This window comes from Tupaia chinensis, unplaced genomic scaffold, assembly GCF_000334495.1.
Source record: "Tupaia chinensis unplaced genomic scaffold, TupChi_1.0 Scaffold000111_1, whole genome shotgun sequence".
Classification (NCBI taxonomy): domain Eukaryota; kingdom Metazoa; phylum Chordata; class Mammalia; order Scandentia; family Tupaiidae; genus Tupaia; species Tupaia belangeri.
This window is the reverse complement of record NW_006159575.1, coordinates 2,210,572-2,223,334: the sequence shown is the minus strand read 5'-3', so window position 1 is coordinate 2,223,334 and position 12,763 is coordinate 2,210,572. Positions and strand designations below refer to the sequence as shown.

Genomic DNA, 12,763 nt, shown 5'->3' with positions numbered 1-12,763 from the left:
AAAGAGTCAGCTTGGGACCCCCTCTGCTCCCCAAACTGTTTAACACATCAGCAATTCCCACCCCAGGTTGTAGACCTCGGCCTGGGCCCCACCACAAGCCTGGCGGTTGGCTTGAGCAGTAGCACAGCTCTGATCCACAAACCCCGACTGTGGACAGGGTCCCCAGACCTCAGACCCTGTCTGAGGACAGAGGACAGCGGACAGCAGCAGGAGGCTCCCATCCAAGCTCTGCTCCTGGAAAGACAGCTCAGGAAAGAGCTTAACAGAGGCCCCCAGCCACACCTGTGGGCCATGCAGCTGCTCTGAAGGGCGGCAGCCAGGCTCTAGAGAGTTCTGGACCTGAACACACCAAGGGTTTACGGCTTACCCAAGAAGAGGATAAACAGCCGTGAAGCAAATTAGAAAGCACGGGACAAGCCCCGGAGTCTGGACTGTGAGTCAGGACAAAGAAATAGGGCTTGCACAGAAGAGGTGGAGAACGGGCCCAGGAGTCACAGGGGGTGATGCTGGGAGAGAGCAGGAAACGAAAACCCCAGGGTGGAAGAGAGACCTGGGTCCTCAGGACGGAGTAAGAACGAATAACGAAGAGACAGACTGCCAGAAGTTTCTGGACCTCCCAAGATAAAGAGAGATCCCACAGGTTCCAAAGGGGGAAAGACATAGTTTACATACAGGGAATTTCCATGGAAAGAGTACCATGATTACCTTATCTCAAGAAAGAAAGAAAGAAAGAAAGAAAGAAAGAAAGAAAGAAAGAAAGAAAGAAAGAAAGAAAGAAAGACAGACTTTGTCAAATATTTTTGCTTTGGAAGACGCCGCTCCCAATTAATAATTCTGCTACACTTTTGTGTGCTCAGCAATTTGCTAAACGCTGTCTCCTTCAGTAAGAAAACTTGGTCAAGCCGCTTGTACTGGAAGCGTGTTCTGGGGAAGTGGGTGTCAGTGCCTAAGCCACCAAGCGCTGGTAGTGGCTGGGCAGTGAGGTGGGAGGGTCGGGCTCATTTGGACAGATGGGAGAAGGGGCATGAGCAAGGGGAGCACAGGCTGCTGAGTCAGACGTCACCCGAGCCTCGGCCCCTTGGAAGTCCCTGTGGAGCACAACACTCGGCCTGAAGCCTGCTGTGGGTTAAGAGTGGCCAGACCCAGCAGGCACTGAGCCACGGCAGCCACCTCTGCCTCTAGAGGACCCCCATGCGGGCACCGGGCCTGGGGAGCAGGTACGGGGTCGGGGGGCGGCAAGGGGAACAACCTGTACTTTGCTCACCTGTTTCTCATTCATTCATTCATTTATTCATTTATGTCTTCCATGAGAGAGACAGGGAGAGACAGAGAATGAGATAGAGATGCACAGCATTCTCCAACAGGGTCCTCATGCCCAGGTGATCCCCACCCCTAACTTCTGCGAACCAGGATCAAGTTATAGCGTGTACAGGGAAACCTGGGGATGCAAACCTGGGGCCCTCCCGTGTGGCCTCGCCATCACAGAGCAAGCCTGTGTCACCACCACGGCTGGCCTATTTTCGTTTTTGAATGCTTAGTGTTAAAAGCACATAATTCACAGGCGATAGATGGGGTGGTGGTTAAGGTGCTGGGCTTCCACATCATCAGCAGCAGTTTGAGTCCCGGACTCAGTGGCTTGCTTTCTCACTACTCCTCTTTGGTCAAATTTGAAGAAGAAAAAAAACAGTAAAATAAAATAAAATAATTAAAAAAAAAAAAAAGCCTACAACTCAACCAATTCATGTGAATGACTGGAAAGGTTTGGCAAAAAACTTACAAGAAAAAATTTTGAATTTAGAATTCCATGCGGGGCCAGCAGTTGGTGTAATGGCCATGTCACTGGACTCCCATGTAGTCAACTGCGGCTCGAGTCCCGGACCCAGTGGCTTAAACTTATACCGGGTGCGTGTGCGTGCGTGCCCAAGATCCCAAGAGGAGAATGGAGGAGAAGGGACTGCAGCATGGCCATCTCCCCTGGGGAGTGATTTCTCACTTTCTGTCTCTCTCTGTCTTTCTGGCAAGCGAATACGCCCTACAGCAAAAAAAAAAAAAAACCTCTCCCCACCCAAAAAAAATTCCATGTTTCCCCAAATTGTCATTTAAATGTGAGGGGGAAGTTAAGAGACTAAGTTGACCCCCAAAAATTTAGAAAAAAAAATTTTTAGAGAGATTTTTTGCTATAGGGCATTTGTACTAGCTAGAGAGATAGAAGTGAGAAATCACTCCCTGGGGGGATGGTCACACTGCAATCCCTTCTCCTCCACCCTCTTCTCAGGATTTTGGGTATGCGCCCAACGTGAGTTTCCCGGGACTTGAACCACGGTCGGCCATGTGGGAGTCCAGTGATGTAACCATTATGCTATTTGCTGGTGAATTTAGATAATTTACTATCCACACACCCTCTCGGAAATGACCGAGAGATACAATGCAGGATCCATGACAGAGGAGACCAAAGATAAATCCAACAGCGCATGTGAAACAAGTGCCCAAAAGCCCACACAACCTATAAACTATTTTGTTACAGCTAAACAGTAGTTAATACAGTGTCCAAACCTTAGTGAAGTTCAGAAGCAATTCCTAGAATACAAGTAGTACGAAATAAAATTGGAAATCACCAACAATGACCTAGAATAAAACTTTAGATGAATTTACAAATTCTGGAAGGTGGTAGGTAGTGATTGGGGAGGGAGGTCAGAATACGCATCATAGCAGCTCAGTCTTGTTCTGAAGTTACAGATGCTGATTCCACAGACTCACACAATATGTTAAGTTTAATAAACATGTTAAAACATTTTTTTGGAGGGGTTTTCGCTATAGGGCGCATGCGCTTGCCAGACAGACAGAGAGAGAGAGACAGAGAGACAGAAAGTGAGAAATCACCCCCCAGGGGGGATGGTCACGCCGCAATCCCTTCTCCTCCATTTTCCTCTCGGGATCTTGGGCACGCACGCACACGCACCTGGCGTGAGTTTTAAGCCACCGGGTCCGGGACGCGAACCGTGGTCGACTACGTGGGAGTCCAGCAACATAGCCATTACGCTAACTGCTGGTCCCAACATGTTGAAAAATTTAAGAGCTGCCACTAGAAGTAGAATAAAAAAAGAATGTTAAAGTTCTAAACCAGTGTAGGAAAAAAAGAAAAGAAACTAAAACCCGAGCAAAGGATTCAAAAGGAAGGGGGAAGAACATGCAAACAAGATTCCTCTAAGCACATATACACAGTTTGGAATAAGACAACTGGCCCAGCAGGTGGTGTGGTTGATTAGGACACTGAAATCTCACATGGCCGACTGCAGTTCGAGTCCCAGACCCAGCGAGTTGAAAATCACACTGGACACATGTGCATGGGTTCCCAGAATCCTGAGGGGAGAATGGAGAAGGGACTAAGGAGTGGCCATTGCCCTGAGGGGTGATTTCTCACATTCCCTCTCTCTGTCTCTCTCCTGTGAACACATGCACCCTATAACAAAACTTGTAAAAATATATAATAAGCAATTAACACATTAAAAATGAATGGGCCAAGACCAGCAAGCAGTATAGTAATTAAGGCACTGGACTCACACATGGCTGACTGTGGCTCAAGTCCTGCATCCGGTGGCTTGAAAATCATGCTGGGTGTGTGTGCATACATGCCCAAAATTCCAGAAGGAGAGTGAAGAAGGGATTGCAGTGTAGCTATTCACCCTGTGGGGGGTGATTTCACACTTTCTTTCTCACTGTCTCTCTCTTCTCTGGTGAATGCATGTGCCCATAACAAAAAGAAAGAGAGAGAGAGAGAGAGAGAAAGGAAGAAAGAGGGCCAGCAGGTGGGTATGGCGCTGGACTCCCACATGGCTGACTGCGGTTCGAGTCCTGGACTCACTTTCCCTCTCTCTCTCTATTTCTCAAGTTAAATAATGATAATAATAATAAAGTTAAATTTAAAAAAAAGAAAGAAAGAAAAAAGAAGCTTAAAGGAAAAAAAAAAAGACTGGGTTTAATGCCCATATTAGAAAAGAGACCTTGGGGCCAGCCGTGGTTAAGGCGCTGGACCCCTACATGGCTGATCACAGTTCAAGTCCCAGAACCAGCAGCTTGAAAATCTCACTGGGCGCATGTACGTGCATTCCCAAAATCCCAAGAGGAGACTGGAGAAGGGACTGTGGTATGGACATCACCCCCGGGGGATGATTTCTCACTTTCCTTCTCTCTCTCCTGTGAGCATACGTGTCCTATGACAAAAACCTTTAAAAAAAATGATTTTGACCTATCATAAGCCTGCATAGTTCAACAATATCACATAAAGAATGAAATACAACCACAAAAATTAAGTTTAACAAGGAAAAACACAGTCGGGGCCAGCAAGTGGTGCTGGACTCTCACATGGTCAACTACAGTTCAAGTCCCAGACCTGGCAACTTGAAAATCATGCTGGGTACGTGTGCGTATATGCCCAAAATCCCAGGAGGAGAAGGGAGGAAAGGGATTGAGATTGGCCATCCCTACTGGGGGATTCCTTGCTTTTCCTCTCACTGTCTTTCTTTCTCTCCCCTCTCTGGTATGCGCATGTGCCCTATGTGAAAAAAAAAAAATTAAAAATTAAAGAAGAAGAAAGACAGTATCTAAATTAACTATCTCTGTGGCTTGACTGCTTACTTTATCATTTATTTACTCAATTTAACGTCTCTATGTACTTTACGAAATTTAAATTTAATCCTCACACGAACGCAGAGGCAGATGTTATTAGTGCCTTCATTTCACAGATGAGGAGATCAAGGGACAGAGAAGTCAGTCGTTAATGAAGCTCATGCACTGGCTGACAGCAGGGCCAGGAGGTAAGGAGACTGGCCTCCGGGGCCGCACGTCTAACAACCACGAGTCAAACCCAACAACATGAAAAGAGGCTCCTAACATGGAAAGCCTGCGCCCCGACAGACAACAGGAAGGGTCTCAGACCCCAAAAGCAGGCATAGACAGCATTTGCTGACTGCTATGGGAAGGAGTCAAGAAATTAAGAGCAAATTGGTAGTGAAAAGAGGCTTCTTCACTTGGGTATTTGAGAACATATGTCATGATTAAAAAGGAATTATTATTAGCTCATTGGGAAAGTCATGACGTATTTTTCTACGCAAAAACATGTCCTAACTTTTCTGCCGAGCCAATATCATTGCCTCTTTAGAACTGAGGGCCAGTGAGTGTGTCACTTATCAAAGTCTGAGGGGTTCTGCCAAAAGCACGGGGGTGGGGGTGATGGTGCATTTATAAAACACAATGCTCTGTGAGGCGGTCTCACATGGAAGGTTCCAACACTAGAGACCTCCCTGAGTATGCTGGGCAGGAGCTTTGCTGGGATCCAGTGCTGGTTAAGGTTGGGGGTGGGGGGACTGAGGCATCAAGACCCCTTTGGGGGTGCTATCTGTCTGTCTCTTGTACATGGAGGAAATAAATAAATAAACTTAGAAAAAAGGAAAAAGTATACAGGGAAACATGACGTTAAATATGTTTTTAAAAGACTAAGAACATAGAAGCAAACATCTGTTTGTTTGGTTTTTTTTTTTTAGAGGATTTTTCCTATAGGGCGTGTGTGCTCGCCAGAAAGACAGACAGAAAGAGAGACAGAAAGTGAGAAATCACCCCTTAGGGGGGATGGCCACGCCGCAATCCCTTCTCCTCTCGGGATCTTGGGCACGCACGCACAAGCACCCAGCGTGAGTTTAAGCCACCAGGTTTGGGACTCAAATCATGGTCGACTACATGGGAGACAAGCGACACAGCCATTATGCTAACTGCTGGTCCCCAGAAGCAAAAGTTTTAACTCAAGATGGCAGAAAAATAAATAAATGCTTTAAGATAATTAAATACCCCATCAGTTACAAAAAGTGACTTTTTTGGGAAAGGCTTTTGCTACAGGGCGCATGCGCTCACCAGAGAGAGACAGAGAGACAGAAAGTGAGAAATTACCCGCTGGGGGGATGGCCACACTGCAATCCCTTCTCCTCCATTCTCTTCCCGGGATCTTGGGCACGCACGCACAAGCACCCAGCGTGAGTTTAAGCCACTGGGTCTGGGACCCGAACTGCGGTCAACTATATGGGAATCCAGCGACACAGCCATTACACTAACTGCTGGTCCCCAAAAAGTGACTTTATTGAAAGCAACTCATAAAACAGACATGTTTGGCATGTTTTGGGGGAAAGGGGTAAAAATTAGTAACAGTAAACACTGGAAACATTTTGAACTGCAAAAGAGATTGAACTGGAGGAGAATCTATAGAAAACCCAAAGAATGACAACCTAGAGGCCAGCAAGTGGCGTGGTGACTAAGGTGCTAGATCTTACATAGCCGACTTTGCAGCCTGAGTACTGACCCAGTGGCTTGAAAACCATGGGCACGTGTGCATGCATTCCTAAAATCCTGAGGAAAAAGAGAAGGGATTGTGGCATAGCCATTTCCCCCTCCCCCTCTCACTGACAAACCCATGTGCCCTAAAGCACTGAAAAAAAAAGACGAGCTAGCCCTTGTATTGAGCGGTCTAGGGCCTACAGCTGCCACCTGCCTGGAGCTCCCACCAGGCTGACCCCACATCTCCCTCCTGAAGTGCTCTGAAGTGGTTCCTCAGTGAGGAAGCCCTGTGAGAGGACACGCAGCTAACAAAGGCTGGCCCAGAAAGAGGCAAGAGCACGTACACAGGTCATCACCCACAGGGGCCTGGAGTGACATGATTCTGGGAGGAGTCTTCCGGGCCTACAGCTCACACTGCCTCTGAGACTTAAACCATCCAAACCCACAGCCGGCAGGACGAAATCATACATACACACATACATACATACATATATATATAAATATATACACACACATAAAGGGGGGTTATTTCCTGCCTGAAGTGTGGGAGCCTTCGCTAACTGTTCATTCTTCTCCACCAACTGGAAAAACAACTTCACCAACCCGACATTCCCATAGATGTTTCTATTTCTACAGTGCCTACTTACTGATTATTATTATTTTTTGAACACTACAGAAGTATATGAGTATAAACTGAAAAATGAAGAGTCCATTAGTCTATTCTTGTGCCCAAACTGCATTATTCTGGTTGTTATGTCAGCTGTTAAAGCCAATCCCCACCATAGTTTCTACAAAGATCTCATGGCTATTTTTTTTTTTTTTTTACTTTTTTTTTTTTTTTTGGAGAGATTTTCACTGTAGGGCGTGTGCGCTCGCCAGACAGAGAGAGACATAGAGACAGAAAGCGAGAAATCACCCCCCAGGGGGGATGGTCACGCCGCAATCCCTTCTCCTCCATTCTCCTCTCGGGATCTTGGGCACGCACGCACACGTGCGCGGCGTGAGTTTTAAGCCACCGGGTCCGGGACACGAACCGCGGTCGACTACGTGGGAGTCCAGCGACATAGCCATTACGCTAACTGCTGGTTCCCTCATGGCTATTTTTTGAACATTCATCTCCCAGATGAGCCCCAGAGCTAGTGATTAAATTCCATAATTAACTGTTGGGATCACAACCACCAAGGTAATTTGGGACAGCTGACATTAACACCAATCCTTCCAACCAGAAACATCTGTTAACCTAAGATCCCTCTGCACACTCTCCCCCTACACCTGAATTCCAACGGTTTTTCACTTCATTGGCTTAACTTTTATGCAAGACAACGATATCTGAGAATAATGGCATTTTGGTCTCTAACGTACATTATCTCATTTTTTTGTTTCTCCATTGTGTGGGCTAGGACCACCAAAATCGTGATGACTAACAGTCAATAATGGGGATTTTCCTGCTTTTGATTTTAACAAGACAACAATTCAGTTTCATCATAAAGTATGATGATTGTAATACTTTTCTTTCTTTCTTTTTTAGAGAATTTTGCTATATAGTGCTTGCACTCACCAGAGAGACAGAGAAAGGCAGAAATCACTCCCCAGGGGGGATGGCCACACCACAATCCCTTCTCCATTCTCCTCTTAGGGTTTTGGGCATGCACACACATGCACATGGCACATGGGTCTGGGATTTGAACCATGGTTGTCTATGCTGGAGTTGAGCAACTTTAACTATTTTGCCATCTGCTGGTCCCAATGACTGTAACAGTTTTCAAATGAAGATACTATATTGAAAAGTTCTATAGATATGGATAGGATATTTTACTAAATTCTTTTATGGCATCTGTGATTACTTTTCCTTTTTATTTTATTTTTCAAACTTTATTTATTTATTTAAATTTGACCAGAGAGGGACAGAGCAAGAGAGAGAGCAAGTGAGAAAGCAAGCTGCCAGGTCTGGGACTCAAACCGTGGTTGGCCGTGTGGGAATTCAGCACCCTTAACCGCCATGCCACCTGCCAGCCCAGCTTTTCCTTTTTTATCTAATAGTGAATGGCACATGGATGGATTGCTCAAGGGTGTATTTTTACTTTCCTTTGAATGTACTACTGGACTGCATTTCCTTTTACATAACATTTGCACAGGTACAGAAAAGCACCTAGAAGAATAGCCGTGAAATCGTTAACAGTGAAAACCTGGAGTTGGCATGGAGATTAGGACCCAGGGCTGACCTGTGCTTTTTCATGTCCAAGATGTCTACAGATGTTTACATGTCACTCTGGTAATAGGAAGGAAGACAGATAAAGTACGGAACTGAGATGAAGAAAACTAAAATGAAGTGAAATCGTGGTGTCTCCATCTTCTTCCCCCCTTGGCCTTTTCTCCTCTACTCCCCTTTCCTTCCTTCCTTTCTTTGTTCCTTTGTTAACTGCCAGAGGATGCTCGTGTTCACCACAGAGACACAGAAAGCCACCCCCAACAGGGCACGGTCACAGTGCAGTCCCTTCTCCTCCATTCTCCATCCTATTCAGGGTTCTGGGCAGGTACACATGCCTGGCAGGGTTTTCAAGCTGCCTGGGCTGGAATTCAAATCATGGGCAGCCATGTGGGATCAAGTTCCCACCACACAGCTCTTAACCACTGTGCCACAGAGCAGGCCTGGCCTTTTTCTCTTTAAATGGAGAAAACATCCAAAGGGAAGTTGTCTAGTATATTTCACTTTCCGTTATGACTTTATGAAACATACTGTAAAATGCAAGCATGTGCTCGCTGGAGAGGCAGAGAGACAGAAAGCGAGAAATCGCCCCCCAGAAGGTGACCTTGCAGCAATCCCTTCTCCTCCATTCTCCCTCGGGATCTTGGGCATGCACACAAACGTGCCCAGCGTGAGTTTAAGCCACCAGGTACAGAACTCGAACTGCGGTTGACTACATTGGAGTCCAGTGACGTAACCATTATGCCATCTGCTGGTCCCCATACCAAAATAATTTTACAAAGTTTACAGAAACCGAATGTTACCCACCTGCTCATCACTTCTATGGTAATCATTGTCCTCTTCCTGCTTCTCTTCCGCCGTCTCTTTGTTTGAACTGTCATCTGCTTTGGTTTCACCTTGTGGCACAAACCAAATAATGTGTTATGAACTCCAAAATGTTAAAGTGAGTTTTAAAAATGCTTCAGTTCTCAAAATACTATAAAATATTCACTCCACTAAGAGGATTTGGACCATAAAGAGCAAAGATAAACCATTGTACAGCATGTGTTAAAACATAGCATTCTTTCTCATTAGGGAGTCTCCCTAAAGAAGCTGAGGCCAGGTGCACATGGGTCTGTGGGTGTCTGTGTCGGGGGCACAGAAGACAGACAGAAACTGAAATGCTGAAAGGGACACAGATAACCTGCCCACTGCCCTACCCACTGGCCAAGCTGTTCAGCTACTCAGTACTGACCACCCCAACCCACTCATTAAATAAAGCCTGGATCCTACAGTTTAATTATTCTAATGCTATTTTTGTTGTTGTTGCCAGAGAGAGGACACGTGCACCTGCCAGAAAGAGACAGAGAGAGGGAGGGGGGGAAGCACCCCCCACAACAGGGCATGGTTACACCATAATCCCTTCTCCTCCATTTCTCCATCTTTTTTTTTTTTCTTTTCCTTTTTCTTTTTAGTTTTGCTATAGGGTAAATGAACTTGCTGGAAAGAGACAGAGAGAGAGAGAGAGAGAGAGAGAGAGAAGGCATCCCTCTGGGGGGATGGCCATGCTGTATTCTCTTCTCTTTGATTCTTTTCTCAGGATTTTGGGCACATACACACACATGCCCAGTATGTTTTCAAGCCACAAAGGCTGAGACCCAAATCCGACAGTTGGCCAGGTGGGACACTGATGCCTGAACCACCATGCCATCTGGCTGGCCTCCATTTTTCCATCCTGTTGGGATTTTAGGGTTTTTTTTTTTTTTAGTTATTATTTGTTTAAGAATTCCTTTATTTAATTTTATTATTATTATTATTAATTTACCAGGGAGATTTAGAGAGAGAGAGAGAGAGAGAGAGAGAGAGAGAGAGAGAATGAGAAAGCAAGCTGCCAGGTCCAGGACTTGAACTGTGGTCAGCCATGTGGGAGTCCAGCACCTGCTGGCCTCAATGTGCTGTGTTTTTCAAGTTGCTGGGGCCGGGATTCAAACCATAGTTAGTCATGTGGGATTTGGCTCCCCTAATCACTGTACTACAGGGCTGGACCACTAGCACTGCTTTTGAAATGAGAGCATCTCCTTAGGGAAAACAGGACAAGATTCTTTGATTCTCAGACACATTTCCAAATTGCCTCCTGTGGCCTCGGTTCCCCGGAGACCTGCAGTTCTGTCAGAGATAGCAGTGGTCCAATATTCACAAAGGCAACATCCAGGGGCTTCTTATTTCTCCTCAGATTAGGGATATACAGAAAAACTTTCTTAGGAATTTGTGTGGGCCACTAGAAAAATACCACAGACTCAAAGATTTAGATAATTTGTTATGATACAGGGAGACTTAAAATGTCATTAACTTTATATCCAAACCAAATTGTTATTTAGCTATTTTACAGTAAAACAAGCAAAGTTAACATATTTTTCTTAAAGTATTATTTATTATATTTTATTATTATTATTAAATTTGACGAGAGAGAGAGAAAGCAAGCCACCAGGTCCAGGACTTGAACTGCGGTCGGCCATGTGGGAATCCAGCACCTTAACCACCACACCACCTGCTGGCCCCAAAGTTAACATCTTAGGAAGTTCATTTTCTACTACTTCTTCCAAAGCTTCTCACCCCTGACTCCCAGACACTTTGTGGGACCCTCCTGCTGTCCCCTCATCCCCAACACTGACCTCTCCTGTTCATGGTCCCCACTGCTCAGCTCTGCTCCACATTCCCCCAGGACTGACGAGGGATACCTCAAGTCATAACCTGCCCACGAACCCATCGAGACTTTGTTACTCTCTAATATAAACTACCCGAGAGGTGGCACAGTGAGCTGGCAGACAGAGTGAGCTTTGCAAGAAAAGACCTAATGCCTTTCTTGATGAGCACACACAGGTTTACTCACCATTCCGATGGGAATCTAAGTGTTGTTTTGCAGAACAAGTCTCCCCTTTGATGTCTCCTGGCACCTCCATGCCCAATTTGTGATAGAACTCCCTCTGTTTTCTCATTTCCGCTATTAAAAAATCAATATATAATCTTTAATCTTAAGTAGGCAGCGAATAATATAAAAGTTCTGTTCACAAATATCACAAAGGAAACCACAGATTTGAATTACAAAGTTTAAAGGCTGCTACTAACATGAAAATCACAAATTGGGATTGTGGTTCCTCAAGGGCTGTAGTTGCTCAGCACACCGGGAAGCGCAGGGCCAGACCCAGGCCGGAGTACCAGGCACGTGCCATTAGAACCCGGCTGGACGAGAACCCAGTGGAGCTGGGAAGGCCCTGAGGTCCTGGAGGCCCAGACTCAGGACAGTGATTCTAACCTCAGCCACCCATGGCTGTCATAGAACCGCCCATCTGGTCTTTGACCAACATTAAGCAGGCGGCATCAGTGTCACCTCCGATTTCACATGTCGCAGGTGACAACAGGCACACAGTGCACCTTCCCCAGAGCACAGGCAGCTAACATTCTCCCAACATGTCTGCAGCCACCTTGGACCTCTTCATCAGGAACCCCAGAAGAGCTCTCACTGGCCTGAGTGGCTGAGGGAGCAAGGAGGTCAAGGGCGACCTGAAGGGCAGGCCTGTCTCTGTGGCCTGTTATCTGTGTGCCCAAGTTCACTTGGTTCTCACACAACCTGCAGGGCCAGGCTATTCAAAGCTGTGGACAATGGCACCTACACCTGCCCAGTGGTGGGTCCAGAGTGCCCCCTGGTGTCCACAGTCAGTAGTTACAGCTTGTGCAAATCTCAGGGACGTTTCCTATTGAAGACAGGGAACAAGGCACTGCAGCCAGCACTCAGCCTTACAACCGATGTTTTCTGTCTGGATCCCTGCCAGAAGGGCAGCTTAGCCTTCCCTTGTCCTGACGGTCAGCACAGTTTCTGCTGGCTAGACCAGTGAAGGTTCTCCAAGCATCCAACTCTGGGGCCAGGCAACATAACCAGGCTGGAAACCTGCACATTACAGGCAAAGATCGACTCTGTAAGACTAAGGTAGCTACTCCCTGACTTTCAGCGAACGTATTGTCTATGTGACTCTAAAGGTCACCCCAAGTGATGAAGCAGAAGATACTGGTCATTGCTCAATAGGTAGCAAAGAAAATGTAAAATAAAGCCATTCAAACCAGTAACCTATAAATTGCTCTGCAAATAACAAGTAACAGTCCATTACATCTTTTTTTTTTTTTTGGGAGAGGTTTTTGCTATAGGGCGCATTCGCTCGCCAGAAAGACAGAGAGAGACAGAGAGACAGAAAGCGAGAAATC

At 46.1% G+C, this 12,763-nt stretch overlaps 1 protein-coding gene across 2 annotated transcripts in view; it reads right to left on the bottom strand.

Moving 5' to 3' along the window:
• The window catches only part of PCGF3 (polycomb group ring finger 3), a 64,223-nt gene that overhangs the window by 20,401 nt on the left and 31,059 nt on the right, over positions 1-12,763 (bottom strand). For both annotated transcript variants that reach the window (XM_006143844.3, XM_006143845.3), the window contains exons 6-7: positions 11,397-11,507; positions 9,335-9,423 (exon numbers count right to left, since the gene is read on the bottom strand). In XM_006143844.3, the coding sequence (XP_006143906.1) occupies positions 9,335-9,423; positions 11,397-11,507 (200 nt within the window). The remainder of the gene's footprint in view (positions 1-9,334; positions 9,424-11,396; positions 11,508-12,763) is intronic.